This window comes from Lucilia cuprina, chromosome 3, assembly GCF_022045245.1.
Source record: "Lucilia cuprina isolate Lc7/37 chromosome 3, ASM2204524v1, whole genome shotgun sequence".
Classification (NCBI taxonomy): Eukaryota; Metazoa; Arthropoda; class Insecta; order Diptera; family Calliphoridae; genus Lucilia; species Lucilia cuprina.
Window position 1 is genome coordinate 60,181,578 of NC_060951.1, and position 19,501 is coordinate 60,201,078.

Consider the following 19,501-nt stretch of genomic DNA (forward strand, 5'->3'; position numbering starts at 1 on the left):
TCTATCTATCTATCTATCTATCTATCTATCTATCTATTTATCTAACTATCTATCTATCTATCTATCTATCTATCTATCTATCTATCTATCTATCTATCTATCTATCTAACTAACTAACTAACTAACTAACTAACTAACTAACTAACTAATCGGACATGCCCGGCCATATTACACCCTACACTACTTATTAAGTTTAAAGTATTGATTATATTTCACTAATATTTCAACTAAAAGTTCTATATTCGGCTGTGTCAAATCTTATATACCCTTCACCTTTCTTCGGGCTCAACTTGCTTTTAGATTATATATTATAGAAAATTCAAAAGAGTACCTTTTAAAAAACGAAAAAGTATCCAAAAGTTCCTTTTTATGGGTCCTCACCTAATTCAGGCTCTATGTACCTAATTTTATATTTCTAGGTTCAATACTTATTATAGAAAATTCAAAAAGTAACTTTTAAAAAACAAAAAGTACCAAAAATTTAACTTTTATAAAGAATTTTTTTTTAACTTTTGATCAAATCAATACCAATTTACATATCTTAAATCATACGAATACTTTATATAGTACTGATATACAACAAAATTGTCCACTAAAACTTTGTTTAAAATATAAAGTCAATCTTGTATGAGGATTATTTTTTTTAGCAGTTGTACTTAAAATCACATTTAGTTTTCAAAACTCTTCACTCTTTGGAAAAGTTTGAAAGGAATATGTTTTTCGCTTAGGAAAATGTGTTTGTCTTTATTGACATATGTATGAATATCATCAACTAAATTAATTTTATTTTATGATTTAATTTCCTACCTGGTTAAGTCTTTGTTTAAATTTATATGTGTGCAAAAGCTCCCTTGATTTTCCCTCAAAAATTTCGTACAGCTGTCTGCGAACACCAATTTTATTTTTAGATAATACATGCAGACATAAACAAAATTTGTACCTATACACATACATTTGTATACAAAAATATTGAATAAAGTATGTTGAACAAAAAAGTTGGAAAAAAACACGTACAGGATTTCAAAAGACACGTATTTATTGTATAATACATTTATATGTAGCTTCTATAAACAAGGATTCATACAAATATCATGCAAAAAGTTGTTGGTTTTAGTTTTGCAGTTTTTTTTTTGTCATTTATTTGTTGTTGCTGCTGTTGATATTTTTGCAAATGTGGCCTTACGGATGTCAGCATATCTTCAATATGTATAAAATATATTTCAAAACTAGACCCATTTACATAGAGACATTTGTAACCAAGTAAGGACTAAGATATATTAAATTTGAGTTCGAAAATAAAAATATCTCTTTTTTTAAAGATATTTTATCTAATTAAGGAGATCATTTTAAAATTATTATTAAACAATTTTATAAGAACTTTTTCTATTTGAATCTTATTTGAGTAAATTTTTTAAAATTTCATATTTTCAGATTTTTGTCTGATCTCAGCCGTTAAATCTAGATATGGCTGCTATTTTTGCTGTCATTTTTGTACCTTTTGGTTGCAGAAATATGTAATGATTAGAATTGTACATAGGTGCCTACATACATACACATGTTTTAACACATAGATATATACAAACATATGTATGTCCTGTTACAAAACTTACAAACATATGTAGGACCATGTTTTACATATACATACTTGTATGTTAGTATGTATAGATAAAATCCTCTAAATTTCCCTTTATTTGGCAAAATTTTCAACTACAGTACATGATCTCTAGTTTTTGAAACCGATTTAAAAGGATTTAATAAATCAAGGTTTACATAATTTTTGTAACATTGTGACCCTAACGATTATTTAATTTGTTAATATATTTTTTTATAATAATTTGAAAAATTCTACAAAATGACAAACGTTTTAATAAGTTTTAATAAGTGGTGATTGTTATAAATTATTTGTGTTAAACTCAGATTTTTTTCCTTCGTATCTAAGATTTGAAGTTTGGCCCTTAATAGCGTCACCAAAAACCTGAAAATTTAGTATTTGTGTTGTGTGTGAAATAAAGACGAAATTTAATTTTATTTTTGTATATGTATTGTAGGCAAATTCATATTCTTTTTTTAGTTGACACTTGTTATAAAAAAATTAACTTAACATTTTTAGATTTCGATCAAACCATTAGAAAAGTAAAGTTGAAAAGTAGCACTAATTGATTTTTTTTTTTTTGATAAGTAATAATAATTCTTAGGGGGGTGTGATGTACTTCGCAAAAAAACTAAAACGAGCGATTTTACCACAACAATGCTGTGGGATGTACATCACACCCCCCTTAATAGCTTCCAAAAAGAACATAAAAATTACTACCTGACAATGACTTCAAATGTACTGAATTTGGAATCAAATAAAAATTACATCGCTCCTAAGCTTGTGTTTAAATCAACACTTCATCGCTTTTTGGGTGTTTTTGTTTTGCTGGAATGTTATGCCATTCTTGTAGTAAATGAAACTTCTGCTTCAGTATTGTACACTGAAAATAATCCATGCTCAACTTTACGAAGACAAATTTCGTAACTTCTATTTTCGTAATATTTACAAAAATTTCGTGTATAATACGAAATATTATGTAATAAACCCCTTTTCTATTTTTACGAAAACCTTTCGTAATATTTTTTTCTTAAATTTTAGCCAAATTAAACATAATGATATTAATTATATTATGATTAAATAAAACTACAACATTTTTATAAGATTTAAGAAAAAGTATTATTTTATTCACGAATTATTTTCATAAAAAAATTGAAAATTCGTGTGGAGAATAATTTTGAACTAAAATTAGAAAAATTATTTTAAAATGAACAAAAATGTTTGAATAAATTAATATTTCGTAAATTTTACCATATTTATCCAAAATTCACTTTGTTTGATTTATGTAAATTATTTTTTTCAAGGATATTTTGCATTATACTAAAATATTTCGTACAATTTCGTATATATTACGAAAGAATTTCGTGGTGCGAAACAACGAACGATTCGTACATTGTACGACATTTTTCGTATATATTACGCATGGATTTTTTTCAGTGTATATATGAGATTCAGTGTAATAGAATATTGTTGTTAAATTCATTGTTATTGTTGTGGTAGTATAGATTTTTATTTCTATATTTCAGCTATTTTTACAATTAAATGTCGCCATTGTAGTTTTATTCTATAACGTTTTATTTATATGTATGTATGCAAAAATTTACATATATATGTATCTATACAAAGCCTTTACTTTAATATGTGTATTGTAAAAAAAAATACACAAACAAGAAAGTAAGGATGTGTAGTTGAAAATAGCAGATCATATGATACACTACACCAGTGTAGTAGTATGCTTATAAAACAAATAATAGGAAAGCAAAATTTAAATGGAGGCTAGGTAATGTAATAATATACCGATTTCAATCATTTTCAATCCTGTTGAATGGTCTGAGTCCTTGGACTCAGAAAGTGATTCTGACCTGATGGAAACACTTTAAGTTTGTTTGTTATTACCAACAACAACTCAAACGCATAATACATTCCGCACTTTAGTGCTGTAGGACATAAAATGAAACACACATTTTTATGCCCTCCAGAATGTGCTACAATACATATGTATAGTACGAACGATTCGTTATTTTAAAATGCATGTATGTCTGTGTCCCAGGAGAAAGTCAATTGAATCTAAAGAGGTGATAATTAAATTGTATGTATCATGTAGATTAAAATAACATGAAACATTCTTAGTCATAATTCAAGTTGAAGTTTTAAAATTCCTGCTTTCTTTATTAGTTTTGTGACACCAAATGTGTCAAAGAGTTCTAACATGCGAAACGAATTAGAGAAGAGGATTCATTGTTGTTCTTTAAAACTGCTGGGATCTTAGTATGTATTTATTTATGTGCATAACAAAGTAAGTTTGAGTGCCCATGAATGAGTATTTTAAAGTGTTATTGTTTTTACATGTATCATACATTGAGGGAACTAGACAAAAAATCAATGGAAATGTATACTTTTTTAATCTTACTTCTGCAGACTTATATAAATACATATCTACACATTACATACATGTATATGTTAGTAAATATGAATTTCTTTTATTACAATTTTTGCCAAAATTTAGGATAAAATTTTATTTTTTTTCTGGATTTAGTAATTTTAAGTATTTTTAATTTTCATGGGATTTTATTAGTTTTAAATATTAATAGTTCTTGTTCTGGAACGCATGATTTAAGACTGAATTCGTTTTAGTTTGGCGTTGAGACCAGAGTCTTTTGTTCGAAACTGTCACCTTCGGAACTCTTTCTCAGGAAATGTCGGACGTCGGAGTCGACTCTCGTTCTTTGAAATTAGTTCTTTAATCAAAGATTTTTGTTTGAATTTATCAACTTTGGAACTAGTTTCAAAAAAGCTTTTAAAAATAAAATTAAAAACTTTGAATTTTTTGATTTTTTTCAATTGATTCCAAGAAGGTGTTTCGGAAGGAGTATGCGTTCAATTGAACTAGTATACATTCAATTGAATTAGTATGTGTTCATTTAACTGGTATATGACTAGTTTCAAAGAACTAGTTACTTGACGGCTATTTAGATGTATGCCTACATTTAAAGTTAAAGAAAAAAAGTATATGAATTACATTCCGATTATATCTAGAAGTATTTCAGTTTGGAACAATAAATATAAGCTTTGTTACAACAAAATGTGCCACTCTTCATTATTTAACAAAAATTAAATGTAGCAAAATAAAAAGTCAAAATTTATAAGTTCTACCAGAAAGCTTAAATCGGAACAAGAAAATCATATAATAAATTGTTGCTAAAACAATAAATTACAATTTTCACATAACCCAATGACCTCATCACACTCATACAGTAGACACAAACCAAATACTTTTACAATAAATAAGAAACAAAAAAAAAAATAATAATATTAATAAAACAAAAACTCCCCAATTGAAAACATAAAATCGGTCCCTTACATAGAGTAAAGAAAGCGACAGCTTCAATAAAAACAACAAAACTTCAATATTTTTACAAGTTTCTAACCAATCTGACTAAAAGAAATACACATAAATGTATTAACAAAACCCTACAGTTCGAAATAGCAATCTACTTTAAGCCAAAATGATTGAGTTTTTCTGCAAATCAGAAAAAATTGCATTAAAGTGACTACCCGCTAAAATGCTCTCCTGAACATAGGACTTATATAGATCCAGAAAACAAAATATACAAAAATTTGACAACATCACCATCAAAACCATCAAAAAAATGTTTCAAAGCCCTCAGAAAATTGTTGGGTCCTACATACTTTTGCATTTTTTTTCTTCTACCAAACAATATTATAAATATATTTTAGGGTTTTTGTTTTCATGTACGTGTGTGTTATTTAAACATATCGTTTTTTTCTGTCGATTTTGTTGTTTTGATTATCGAAACACACTTACACACATATGTAAGGGTATGTGCGTAAGTTTGTATATGTAAGAGTATGAGTATTTTTAGTTTAACAAGCATTTTCCGACAACCGGAAACAATTTATCATCTTTTAGTTTTTGTTGTTGTTGTGGCACTTAAATGTGCGTTAAGTTTATGTATCATTTAGCAAAAGATTAAATAAACAAAAGAAATTTGAAAATACATACATAAGTTCATAAGTATTGAATTAAATATATAGCGTTGTTTCATTAGACCCACAGACCGATATAGCTAGATCGTCTTAAAATTTTTCAAGGACCAAGAATGTGCATAATATTGAATTTCGATGTGTAATAAATATCTTATAATTTACATAGCAGTTAGTTACTGAAGTCAGCTAAAGACATCAATAATCCTAAGTACTTTTCTCCAACATCAATAAACTATCAATAACTTTACACATCGTTTATGAATACAGAAGATAATGTTTATCTTTGTTGGAAACATAAACATGCTGCTATTTAAGGCCAATACATATATCACACATCTGCCACCCACACCTTAACCGTAATACTTCTCATACCGATATAAATAGATAAGTGTAAAGGGTCGGCTTTTATTGTTATGAAAAGAAACCTCTTTATTTGATCTGATACCACATAATAGACCAATACAAATACAAACAAATAAAATAAAATACAAATAAATATAATTTCAAAGTAAGGGAAGGATGTAAGGTTAGACAAAGGGTACGAGAAAACAAAACAAAGACAAAAACATAAATGAAAAGAAAGATAATATCAATGAAAGGGAAGAATAATTAAAATGAAAAAAGAAGATTTAGTTGTTGTTTTTATTTATAAACTTGTATTTAAATAAAATAAATATTTGTTCAGATAAAATTTTAAATACTCATACGTCTGTAGAATAGCCCAGTATTTTAAATAATCGTGATATATGTAGACTATTTACACCCACTATCAAAAGGATGGGGATTATATTGAATTTGAATTGAAATTTGAATTTGAATTGAATTAAATTTGAATTGAAAATTGATAGATAGATAGATAGATAGATAGATAGATAGATAGATAGATAGATAGATAGATAGATAGATAGATAGATAGATAGATAGATAGATAGATAGATAGATAGATAGATAGTAAGAAAGAAAGAAAGATATATAGGTATAGAGATACTTTTAACTGTTGGTTCTTAAATACATTTAGTGGACACACATACATATGTATGTGTATTTTCATGTCCTTTATGAATGTGAGAAAGTGAGTTCATATCTCTCTTAAGACATCATGCTGGCTCTTTCTCAGTTTGTTTTGCTGTAAGTGAGTGGTTTACATGTCTTTTCTATTTGCTTTTGAGCCAGAGATAAGTTTACTTAGTCATAAGAACATATTTGAAAGCATGCAAACGCATGCATGTTTGTATATTTGATAAATACACTACAAATTCAAACGCTGGACTTTTCAAATACCAGATTAATTTAAAAAGCCTTTGGATTTAAACTTAATATACATAAGACATATGGGGTGGAAAGGGGATCTACGGTTGAGATGAAAGATATAAATGCTATAAAATGTTATTCCATCTGTTTGGCTTTTAAGTAATTTGTTTTAGTAATTGTATAATAATTTATATACAATTGTGCGTAATTGTAAATATAAGAGTGTGTGTTTATCATTTACAAAAAGAGGTGTCTATGAATGACGAGTTGTATTTAGACGGATGCATATACAGGGAAAATAAATTATTTAGAATTAAAGTAAAATACAATGTAATTTATATTAAAATGCTATTAAATTCAATTATTGCATAAAGAAGAAAATAAAATATTAAATTATATAGAGCGTAGAAGTTATGTTTAAGATTGCTGGATTGTTATACACATCATAGAGCATACGGTTTAATATGTATATTACTTTCATTTTATATAAGTATATTTTTTAATTAGCACAAGTTAGTCGATTAAATTCTCATTGTTGATATGGAATTTATAATTATATTAAAATTTTTCTAACTCTTAAGCTAATTATTCCAAAAATTATCTCTCTTATCTAAATAAAAAAACATTTCCTCATAATAATGGCAACAATTTCCAACACATGTCCATTTTATTCAATTAATTATTATGTTTGTAAAGAGACCAAAAAAAATCCTTAAACTTTCTTAATTTCAATTTAGCTTTTAAATAAAGAAAGTCCAAAAACTTATTATTCAGAACAGCATACAATAATACTTAGTTACTGAGGCACTTCATACTACTATCTAGCAAAATTGCCATAATAAACCATAAGCATTTAATTGGATTATAATTCTGTTTCTTTTCCCTCGTTTAGTCAGAAAACAAAAAAATAAGAAATAATAAAAATAAACTGTGTTAAAAATATTAAAGAAAACTTCTTTTGCATTTTTTATTATCAAACTTAAAGATCTTTTAATCTTCAAAAATAAACTAAACCAGCGATAAGGCAAACAAAAAAGAAGATATTACCAGAAAAAATATATATATATATATATTTAATTTGAAGCAATTTCTTATACATTTTATTAACAAGAAATGAAAGAAGTTACAAAGATACAAAGTATTTAAACAGAGATGTGATGTTTAGTAAAAAGGAATTGCTGTCTGTTTTGTGTTAAGCGAAAAAGTAAGGATACAAAAATTAGACCAATAAAAAGTGTAAAGGAAATCATAATTGACCACAGGCTTGCATGGGTTTGGGTTTGAGGGCCACAGGCAATTTGCATTTAGGATATTAGAATTAGAAATTGTCTTGTTGCCTTTTTTATGTTTTATGTATTCTTTTTGTTTCATTTAAGAAGAATGTAATGTAAAAGGAAAAGTAGTGCAGGTTTTTTTCTTTCCTAGTTAGAGAAAGATTTGATAATTGAATTATATGAATCTTCTTTGATGCTTGATTATCTTGAAGACATAGAGAGACTATTTTTTTAGGAGGCTGGGTAGTGTGTTTGCTTTGTATAAAAATAGATTCAGATAAGAAGGATATGCGGAGTAGTAGTAGTAGGTTGTGAATAATTTGATTAAGGTTAACATCGATAGGGATTCTTATTTATTTTATTAAATATTTTTTACTTTTAAGTAGTATCTTTAATATTTAATAACAGATATTTTATGATTTCTACATATCATCTGGATTACATGGAAGTAGTCTAATAAGTTCTTACTAATAATGTGCTATATAAAAACTTTCTATTTCTTGTCTATGAAGCTTTACAATATGTATCCTTTGATTGGGTTGAAATACTAAAATTTACTTACATAGAATTTTAAATCATTACATTGGAGGCAAGTACTTACCACTCACTTACAAATAGAAAGTTCAGTGAGAACTTATTCACACTAGGAAACTTTTTTTGGAAAAGTTTTTTTGTGTGTAAGAGAAAGAAATATCAACCATCTCTTTTTCTCGCACACAAAAGCAAAAGTTTTTCAACAAAAGTTTTCCAGTTTGAATCAGGTCTAGGTACTTACTACGATCGCTTGCAAATAAGTCGATTTAGCAATGTAATTTTGTCCATCAGTCTTTGTGTCCATATGAAGCTTGTGCGCACGCTACGACATACTCTTCCCCAGGCAGATGGACGAATGCACTTGTGGTTAAAATCGGTCAATTATTTCGACTTATAACCTAACAACCATACCACCTGAATAGGGCTCTTGGGCTCATAAATATGTTAAATGTTCTATTGTGTCAACAAAAATCCGCAAAACACAGTTTTGTAGAACTTTGCACGATATCGCAAATGTTTTTTTTAAATTCACGCAGAAAAAAAACATGCTTCAGCATGGTTACTATAACTAAATTATATTCTCTGTAACAATATATTGTTATCAAAAACATATAAATTTTATTTTCATTCGATTTAAATCATATTGTTGTTACTGTAATCATTTTCATTTCATGGCAAACATAATTTTAAACATAATATTTTGCTCTTAGAATCTGACATCATCTGTATCATTTTTAAGTTATTAGACTTATCTTACGTAATGCAGACGGTATGTAGTATTCATTGAAAAGTAAGTTGATGAGTAAGTACTTTCATGAACTTTTGAATTAAATTTCTTAATAATACTTTTTATTAAAAGAATATTTTAAATATTAAACAACCAAAATAAATATTTTTTTTCATGTAAATACCTTCATATTATCCATACACAATATAATAACAAAAATGTAAATTATTTTCTTTTTAAACAAAAACACCGAAAGAAAAAACTACATGACTGAAACTGTCTAGTTTATTTTCTTGTTTTGTTTCCTTTCACCAATTTCTAATATTAAAAAAAGGACAAACTTAACAAAGTACAATCAACATTTTTGTGTAATGCTACACTGAATATTAAACATTGTTGCTTGTTGTGCTTACTATTTATGTACTTTATTTTTCTTTTATATGTTCTATTACTTATTCGAGATAATGCTCGTACATTGACATGACCTTACCATACTCTAACGAGGCCCCTTAACGCCCTCTAAGTAAGAAGATGTAAGAGCAACTAAACGAATTTTGGTTGTGTGTTTTCAACCTCTTCTCATAGTATCTACTAAGTCAACTTAATAAGCATACCAAAGGCCAACGACAATACTTGAATCATGTATGTTTCAAGCCCGACATATGAGATAATCAAAGGGGTTAAAGAAAAAATGCAAAAAATTCAAAAACAAAAAAAAAATGATTGGAAATAGAGCAATACAAAACAAAATGGATTGGAAACAAAACCTACAAAAAAAAAAAAAAAAAAAAAAAAAAAAAACTAGACCAACATAGAAACTAACCTTATTGTAAGAGACAATTCGATTTGTTGCTTAAAAACATTAGGAAATCGAAATATCCTGGGGCAGTTGTTTATTTTTTTTTTTTTTCATTCTTTTCCAAATAGCTTTTGTATTTTAACAAACTTTAAATGGAACAGCATGTTTGCAAGTAGTACATACATATGTATGTACTACTATGTACAACTGGGGTTTAATAATGTAAGTAGTTGGTTCGATAAGTTGTAATCGAATTTGGTTAATATTAAAATGTATCTATTAAGTGGGGAATATTTATAATTTGGCTTTTTGTATAAACTTTTAAAGTCAACCTCTTGTTACGATATAATCATTTCTGGGATACACAGCATGTGATGAGTCAATTTAGTGAAAGAAAAACTGAAAATAGCTTTAATATTATATGTACATGTAGTAGTGCAGCAAAAAGAGTGTGAATTGTATTGTATTTTAAGAAATGGCGCCAAAATGATTATGTTCTACATAATCATGAACAGAAGCAGAACTCTGCAGTTTGGAGAGCTGTTACGGACTGATAATTTTACCTACCACTATTGGTTACTTTTGATAACGAAATTTGCTGATTTTTTTTTTTACATCGATTACAAATGGACTTATGACCGTATATATATTACTTTTCAGCATAAAATAACTATTTCTCAACTATTACTGTATACTTTAGTAGCTTTTTATCAAAATTTTTTCAATATCTCAATATTGTGGAGGTAATGAAGTTTGATGTTCCTAATGTAACTTACGTACACTCTTATTTGCACGACAAAGATATAAAAACATGTCGGCACTTATTAAAATAACTGGACACAACAAAAACATTGAACATGGCACAACATGTCTCTGTCTTTTTATATTTTCAAAACCTTCCACTATGGGTTACTCTTGATAATGAAATTCTTTTTAAATCGATTACAAATGGACTTATATGTTACTTCTTCAACTACTACTCATAGACAGTCTATAACAATTTTCTTTCCAGCTTATTTTTCCCAATTTCTCAATTTCCACTTATTTCTCAATGTTTAGGTATATTGATTGTTTTTATATTGGAATTATTTTAACCGCCAAAATAATCTTAACGGGATGTTCAAATAATAAAGTCTAGTGTCCCTAATGTAACTTATTGTCACCCATATTTACACGACGAAGAAATAAAAACTTATGGGTACAACAACAACACTGAACATGGCCCAACATGTAATTTTCTTTTAGTATTTTTGAAAACTGTATTTACATCTCTATCTGTATTTTCAAAAAAAAAATCCTCAGAATAAAAGTAAACGACTGTATAACTAAATGATTTTTGCTCTTTTCCTCTGGTTATTCTAAAGTACGTTATTTGTTAGGTTTTTAAACAAAAAAAAAAAAAAAAAAAAAAAAATTGTACTACAATCATCTAACAATATTTCAGATTTTATTTTATTTAGGAATCTGTGCACTAGTTTTAACGCCCTACACTTTTATAGTGAAGAGAGTATTATGAATTTGTTCTGAGGTTTGTAACACTTTAAAGTATATAAATCAGATCGGAATTACCTTCTGAATCTATGTATGTCCATCTGTCCACCATCCTTCTTTTTGCCTGTATGTGTGTTCATGTAAACCTTGTGTGCACGGTAGCAAATTACAAGACAATTTGATGAAACCTACTCTTGTTTTGATCAAAGGACTTCATCCTTGAAAATTGTTTAAATCGGTTAAAAATTCCGTATAGCTCCGATATAACCGTACCCTTGGAATATGGCTTTTAAGCTCACAAATATGTTTAATATTCTGGAATCTGTCTAAAAATCGGCAAATTTTGGTTTTATGTACATAAGTCGGCAGCTGATATTTGTAATGATCAGGTCTTAATTTTCTGATAGACCATACTCTGTTCCCTTCAGAGAATAAGTAAGTGGTCAAAATTTGCTAATAAACTAATACCACGATTATAATCTTCATAACAAACATAAATATATCTATCAAAATGTATAACCATAGTACCATACTAACCCTTGCCCCCATATAATTTCTCTTTAAAAAAATATTTTATTTCAACAAATTGTTGAAAGAGTTTTGAATTAAGCTGAAAATTAAATAATTAGTGTTGTAGGATATCATATGGTCGACCATACCCTTTTATCCTTTGTTTGCCCTCTTCATTATTTTTCTATGTGAATAATACCAAAAATAATACAACATGTACTTGTAGGGTTTGAATAATAAAAACTATTTGTTCATTGTCGTCTTTACCAAAATAAAAGAAAAATACTAAAAGCCAAAGAGAATAAACAGAGACATGTTTCAAAAAAACTCCCAGTGTTATTACACAACAACATGTTCTTTTGGGACATGGCCAGGGCTAATGTTGTATATTTAAAGGTTTATTCAAAGATTAGTTTATAATAAACATGAGTTTTATACCAGCCAAGTAATATGTGAACAAACATACATACAAACGGAGAGAGAGAAAGATATACTAAACATGGTGGGAGTTAAAATTACATATGTATGTATATTAAAAGAGTGTTTGATTTTGCTTGAGAGAATGAGAGAGGTTTATGGGAATCATGTATATTTCCTGTTTGCATATCCTGGTTTAGCTTTTTTTTTATTTTCAATTTATTTATTATTATTATGGTGCAGCTTTAAGGGATTTTGTTGTAAAATTATTGAATACTTAAGTGGAAGTGACCAGGAATAAAAAAACTATAGAAAAATTCATATAAATTGTGTTTAGTTATTTGAAATATGAAATGCTTTGCTTAAGGGAGTTTTAGCAAATAGTTAGTTGGAATAAAATATTTTGTAAAATTTAAATAATTAAAAGAAATTTGTTTAATTTAATAAAAATCAATGGAATTTGTTTATTACTCTTAGCAAAGTGTTTACATTTTGAAAGGAATTGAGTTCTTTTTTTAAATTAATATTAAATTATCAATTCCCGATTGATTGATTTTTTTTATCATAAAACATTTATTAATTTCCTTAAAATTTTTCTCTTACAGATTAACATCACGTAAAATAAAAACTTCAAAAAATTATTGCCACAACATCATCCCGTAAAATGCAAGTAAATTTCAAAGTAATTTCATTTAAAAGTTAAATTGTATAACAATAAATAAAAAAGCATTTACTATTAATATAAAAAAACTCAAATATTTATTAATAAATTAAATAAGATATAATCTTGATAATTAGTAAAATATATTAACAAATAAATTAGTTTATAAATAATGCTATCACTCACACACACATAAAATTAAGCAACATTAACTAGATTAAAAATTCAATCATTTAATAAAATACCAAACATTTCATAAAAATACTAAAATAACAAATGAGTATAAAACTAAAAATATTTAGATAATTTAAAACTAAACATTAAATGAAGCACGTAAATATTTAACAAAAATGTTAATGGCCAAAGAAAAATCAATAAATAAATATCAACAAATAACTAAAAGATAATTAAAAATATTGAGTAAAAAAAATATATAAAAAAAATTATAAAACATAACAGTAATATAATTAAAATACCTGTAAAACAACATAAATATATACAAAAAAAATTAAAATAACATAATAAATATTTAATAATTTATATTTAAGATCATATATATATTATTAAAAAATATAGTAATAAAGTAATATAGACATAAAAAATTAATAGAAAAAAGTAGTGATAATAATTATTATATATAACTAAATAAAAAAAAATATTTAAATAATTTTGCAAGTAAATGTTTTAACAAGTTAACTAAAACAAAATATAATTCTAAAAATAAAATAAAATTTATTTACAAATTAAAACGACATATTAAAATCATTTAAGAAACCAAATTCTTCAAAAATAACAACATTCAAAAAATAGGTAAATTTTTAAAAAAAATGTACAGCAATATATTTTAAATTAATTCTAGCGCAATGCAGACCTTAAACTTTAAAAAGACAACGCGAAAAATTACAATAATCACAACACCAGAGTTCAACAACAAGTCAGTTTTATAAGAAAAAAAAAAAGAAAAATTAAACTGCAAGATTTTTATCTGCAAAATTCTTAAACAGCTAAGGGTAGACTGAAAATAATGAAACATAAAACTTGAGAAAGAAATCGTTAAATGAAGAAATGTAAAAGAAGTACAATTTTTTTCTCACAAAACTAAAAGGAGTGCAGAAACTAGGAAAAAAAAGTTGTAACAAAAACGATGAAGAGATTGAAACTTAATACCATAAAAATAAATAAACAGCCAACGTACCAATTGAACAAAAAACTCTGTAGCTAATAGACAGACACATGGACTAACACAATCTCTGGCAGTTAAAGGGACAGAATGGCAGACGTATACAACAATTGTTCAAAAATAGTTCAAAACAATTTCAACAGCAGATATAAACACTTGATAATGTTTTTGAACATTTAAGTCTAAAAATACTGTTTGTTTTGCTTTCTTTTATTTTTGTTTTACATTTGTTGTAATTGTTATGGTAGGAGTTGTTGTTATGTTTCTTATTGTTACAGTATACGATAAATTAAAAAAAAAAAACAAAACAAAAAATCTAAAAACTGAGAAAAGTATAGTAAGATGTTGATACTGTAGTTTGGAGGTATTTGAATGAATTTTGTGTTATTTTGAAAACGAAATTAAATTTCCCCTAATAAAAGTGTAAAGACGTATGAGTAATTTTTAAATATATTTTGAAATTTTAATATTACTCATACGGCAGTTATAAGTAGAAAATGAAGTAGCTTCGATCTAGGAGTATATCATTCTCCTTTTTCCCAATATTTCTTCCGATCACTTGATGCAATGTTTAACTCGGTGATAAGTACCTTATCTCCACCGTAGTATTTTTTTCATGAATGCAGGACGACGACGTTAGATGACTCGTGAGTTATGTAATACTTATATCTTGGATGGTCAGATGGTCGCGAAAGAAGGTTGCTTGGTTAAAAGACTTAAACACGTTGAATATGATTTCCATGATACATTTCTGTTATCGTTTCTAGATGCTGGAGCGATACGAATTACAGAGCATGAATGTGAATTAATGAAATGTTCGATTTGAGCTGATAATGAAAAGAGGTGGAGTTTTCTGAAGTTTCTGATGTTTTCTGATGTTTATTGATGTAATTTCATTCTATAGAGAGAATGGAGTAACTCATGGATTTGAAGGATGGAGTGGCGGAGTGGAAGGATAGTGTGGAAGGATGGTGCAAGGTCACTGCCCTCTCTTTGATTTATTTAACGATTTTCCTACATGGTTGAGTGTATGCTCAACTTATCACAGTGGGTCTCTGTGACTACTGAAATAAAGTCTTGCGAATTAATATGATCCGTGTTTTGGACTACCAATTACGTCCGTTCTAGGTGCTGTTGACGAAACAACAGAGCTATACTAGTGTGGTTGGGCGACATTATGCCAGGGTTAGATTGAGCTTGCTCACGACACCTTTCTTTCCCCAATGTGGCTACTATGGCAAGAGATTAGATAACTCGAGTACATAAACAAAGTGCTTGTACATGGACCGGAATATCCAAATATACAAAAGTTGCAACCTGAGTAAAAGAAACACAAAGGGGCAGTTGGAGTTGTTTACTTTTTACTCACCCAATGGTTGAAAAAGTACAAGCACGAGATATGGTGTAAAGCATTTCGACATTCGACCCCGTTTGCCCGTTTTGAAGGAGTTAAGCAAAAAGCCAATTGGTTTTACTAAACAACTATTTGTTTTAGTTTTGCTCAAGTACAAAACGATTTAAAAATTGAGAAAACGTTTTGTTTATTTTCATACTCCGAAAACATAGGTTTTTGTAATCCGTGCGTATAAGTAATAAGTATTTCAACTTTAAATTAAAAAGTACTCATACGCCCATAATATATATAACGAATAAAAGGCAGTTCGAAGATTTTTCAATAACTGTTTTCAAACATTACCTTAATTTATTAGATTTTAAAAGATTTTTGCATTGTGCTTTTCGTAAATAAATATTTCATAACTATAAGCATACATAAAAAAATAATCAAGAAAACATTTCCTTCATTTACAGGCATGGTTGTACAACATTTAACACTCGTCAAGCAGAAAAATATGAAGACAAATACTAAAAACTAAAACAAAACTACAAAAATAAGAAAAATAATAAAATTGGAGGAAACAAAAGTACTCTTTACTCACTTGTAACTGCATTTTTACAAGAAGTAAAATCTAAAAATAGAAAAAATAAAGAAGAAAATATTATTACAAAAATATACTTCAATGGTTGTAAACAGTCAATGACCCTTGGAAGACAGAACAATAAAAGAGAAGAAAAAATAAAAAAGTAACAACGGAAAGCATTTACTTAGCAAAACTTTGGCAAAGCAACAAAAAAAAAAAGCAAAAATGCTAAAAAAGACGATAATAAAAATTGTTGCAGAAAATCTCATATTATAGTAAAAGAAAGCACTTAAACAAAAACTACGAAAGCAAAATGTTTAATAATATTAAAAAGTTTATGCCAACAAATTATAATAACAATAATAATTCAATACTTTTTAAATAAAAAAAAGACACTGAAAAAAAATTATATTTAATAACAAAATAAACTAATTAAAATTTTAATATAAAGCCTTGGTTAATTATTAAATCAATCAGCGAAAAATTGCGAATGCAAGTGTTATAATATTAATTATGTATAAACAAACTAAAATTAAGTTTTAATAATTAAAAACAAGATTAAAACAAATATAAATTATTTCTTTATAATTATAAAACAGCAAAATAATTCACACAACTTAAACTTTCAAACGGAATTAATAAATAATCTATAATAAAATCAAACCAGTTAAAGAAGTTGTTCGCCTGTGTGTTTTTAATTGGGAGTATTGGTGTGTTTGGTTGCTATACGAAACGCAACAACCCCACCATTACCCAATAATCATCTCTTCATTGCCATCACAATCATCGCCATATCTTTCTGTCTGTCGTTTTTCTGTATTCCACAGCAACCTTCATCATTGTAGTCGTCATTAAATACAAGACACATTTAAATTTTAATGCACTTGGTTGTGGCAATAATGAATTTCCTACAAACCCCAAAAGCAACAACTGCTGCTGCTGTCACTTGCTGGCTGGCTTACGGACTCTTTGGATTATTAATAACGCTGCCAGGTAAGTTTTGTTCATAAACAGAGCAAGAAAAAATATATACATCAAGAAACGAACAACAAACCAAAATACAAAATGTAATAAAATAAACCACAGTGGAATGATTTGTAAAAGAATTGTGTTTAAAAATAGAATCTTTTCCCCTGGGTTCAAACTAATGAATAAAAATTACACTTTTTATATAGTTTCGTATATGGGGAAGATATTGTAGGCTGTAGTAAGTATTTACATTCGTTAATTAAACCTAAGAAAGCCCAAGTTGACAATTGTTTATTGATTCTTTAAATATACTAAAAACTTTAATAAAAAGTGGAAATAACTGTTACATTTATTAGTATCTTAACATGTCCATAGGATTGTCTAGTATATGAGTTAAAGGACTCATTTACTATGGACTCGTCTATGAAGTATTTTATGAACTAGATTTTGGAGTACTCTATAAATTAGGATTTTATCTACTCTATGATAGAATCTTGATAATGTTCTCTATGAACCTTTCCATGGAACAGACTATGATTTAGTGAATTAATCTATGGTTTAGTACGTAGACTTTTCTATGGACTAGTTATTGGAACAGTCTCTGAAGTAGTGCATGAAACTGTTTATGGCCAAGACTATGTACTAATCTACGAGCTAATCAATGTACTGTTTTATGGTCTAGCCAATGCACTAGTAAGTGCACTAATCAATGGACTAGAGTATAAACAGGTATTTGTGCCAGTCTATGATGGTCTAATCAATGGACTATTCAATGGAATAGTTCATGAACTAGTCGTTTAGAAATCTATGTGGTAGTTTTTAAACTTATATATGGACTAGTCCGTCAAATAATCTGGGGACTTGTCTATGAACTAGGCTTCGTCAATGGCATACTCAATGGTCTTTCAAGGGGTTCGTCAAGGGACTAGTCTATAAACTAAACAACTATATACAATGGAATATACAATGGACTAGTCGTGGGTAAGGGACGAGTCAATCGATTATTCTATCAAAAAGTCTATGGACTATCCTATGTACTATTCGGTGATATAGTTAATTAAAAAGGCAATGAATTTATTTATGGTCTAATCTTTGGAGTGTATATGGGCAAGTCCCTGAATTGGTCTAGGAACTCGTCTATGAACAAGTTTATAGGCTAGTCAATGGACTAGTTTTTGGACTATCAAAGGTACTTTAATTAATCTTGTAACTTGAATATAGACTAATCTAGTTATGGACTAGGCTATATAGAAGTCAATGGAATATACAATGGACTAGTCTGTGGGTAAGGGACGAGCCAATCGATTATTCTATCAAGAAGTTTATGGACTATCCTATGTATAATTCGGTGGTATAGTTAATAAAAAAGGCTATGAAATAATTTATTATCTAATCTTTGGAGTAATATATTGGCTAGTCAAAGGACTTGTCTATGGTCTAGTTTATGGGCGAGTTCTTGAATTTTTCTAGGAACTCGTCCATGGTGTAGTCTAAGGAACAATCAGTGGACTAGCATAGTGAATTGCGTATTCTATTCAATAATCGATGGAATAGTTAATATAGATTGGTCTATCAACTTGTCTTTGAACTTGTTATGAACTAGTTTTTCTAATCTATAGGCTAATCTGTGTAATTTTCTATTCTATATACGCATTGCGTATTCTATTCAATAACCGATGGAATAGTTAATACAGATTGGTCTATCGACTTGTCTTTGAACTTGTTATGAACTAGTTTTCTAACCTACAGGCTAGTCTGTGTAATTTTCTAGGGAGTAGTAAGTAAACAAATATATCGACAAGTTTGAATTGTTATATGATTACGCATTAATTGTGTAACCATTCCATATTACAAGTCACTCCTTAAAAATAATAATAAAATTATTCATCCATCAAACCCACTGTATTAGTATAAACCAATAAAAAAATATTTTTATTATTCTCTCCAAAAAAAAAAAAAAAACAATAAATAAATTCCCCATTGAAATTTCTTATTTCTTTTATATTTCATCTTGAAATGATTTCGAACTTATTGTTTCTTTAAGAAGATACTGATGGTGATTGCTTTATTGTAACTTTTTGTCCGTCCATATCTTAGTGTTTTTTTTCTTCCCTCTTTCACGTTATTGTTGCTGGGCGGTTGTCTAGAGTTCATGTGACATTTGAAACTG

The 19,501-nt window shown here is 27.6% G+C and overlaps 1 protein-coding gene and 1 long non-coding RNA gene across 2 annotated transcripts in view; both read left to right on the plus strand.

The window, feature by feature from the left end:
* The window catches only part of LOC124418848, a 54,489-nt gene extending 41,168 nt beyond the window's left edge, over nucleotides 1-13,321 (plus strand). Inside the window, exon 2 of the long non-coding RNA XR_006940259.1 lies at nucleotides 13,208-13,321. This is a non-coding gene — a long non-coding RNA (uncharacterized LOC124418848). The remainder of the gene's footprint in view (nucleotides 1-13,207) is intronic.
* Nucleotides 13,322-14,015: 694 nt separating this feature from the next.
* LOC111676011 (neuronal acetylcholine receptor subunit alpha-7) overlaps nucleotides 14,016-19,501 on the plus strand; it is a 257,859-nt gene continuing 252,373 nt past the window's right edge. The window contains exons 1-2 of the mRNA XM_046945936.1: nucleotides 14,016-14,073; nucleotides 16,253-17,355. Coding sequence (XP_046801892.1) covers nucleotides 17,241-17,355 — 115 coding nt within the window. The 5' untranslated portion in view covers nucleotides 14,016-14,073; nucleotides 16,253-17,240. The remainder of the gene's footprint in view (nucleotides 14,074-16,252; nucleotides 17,356-19,501) is intronic.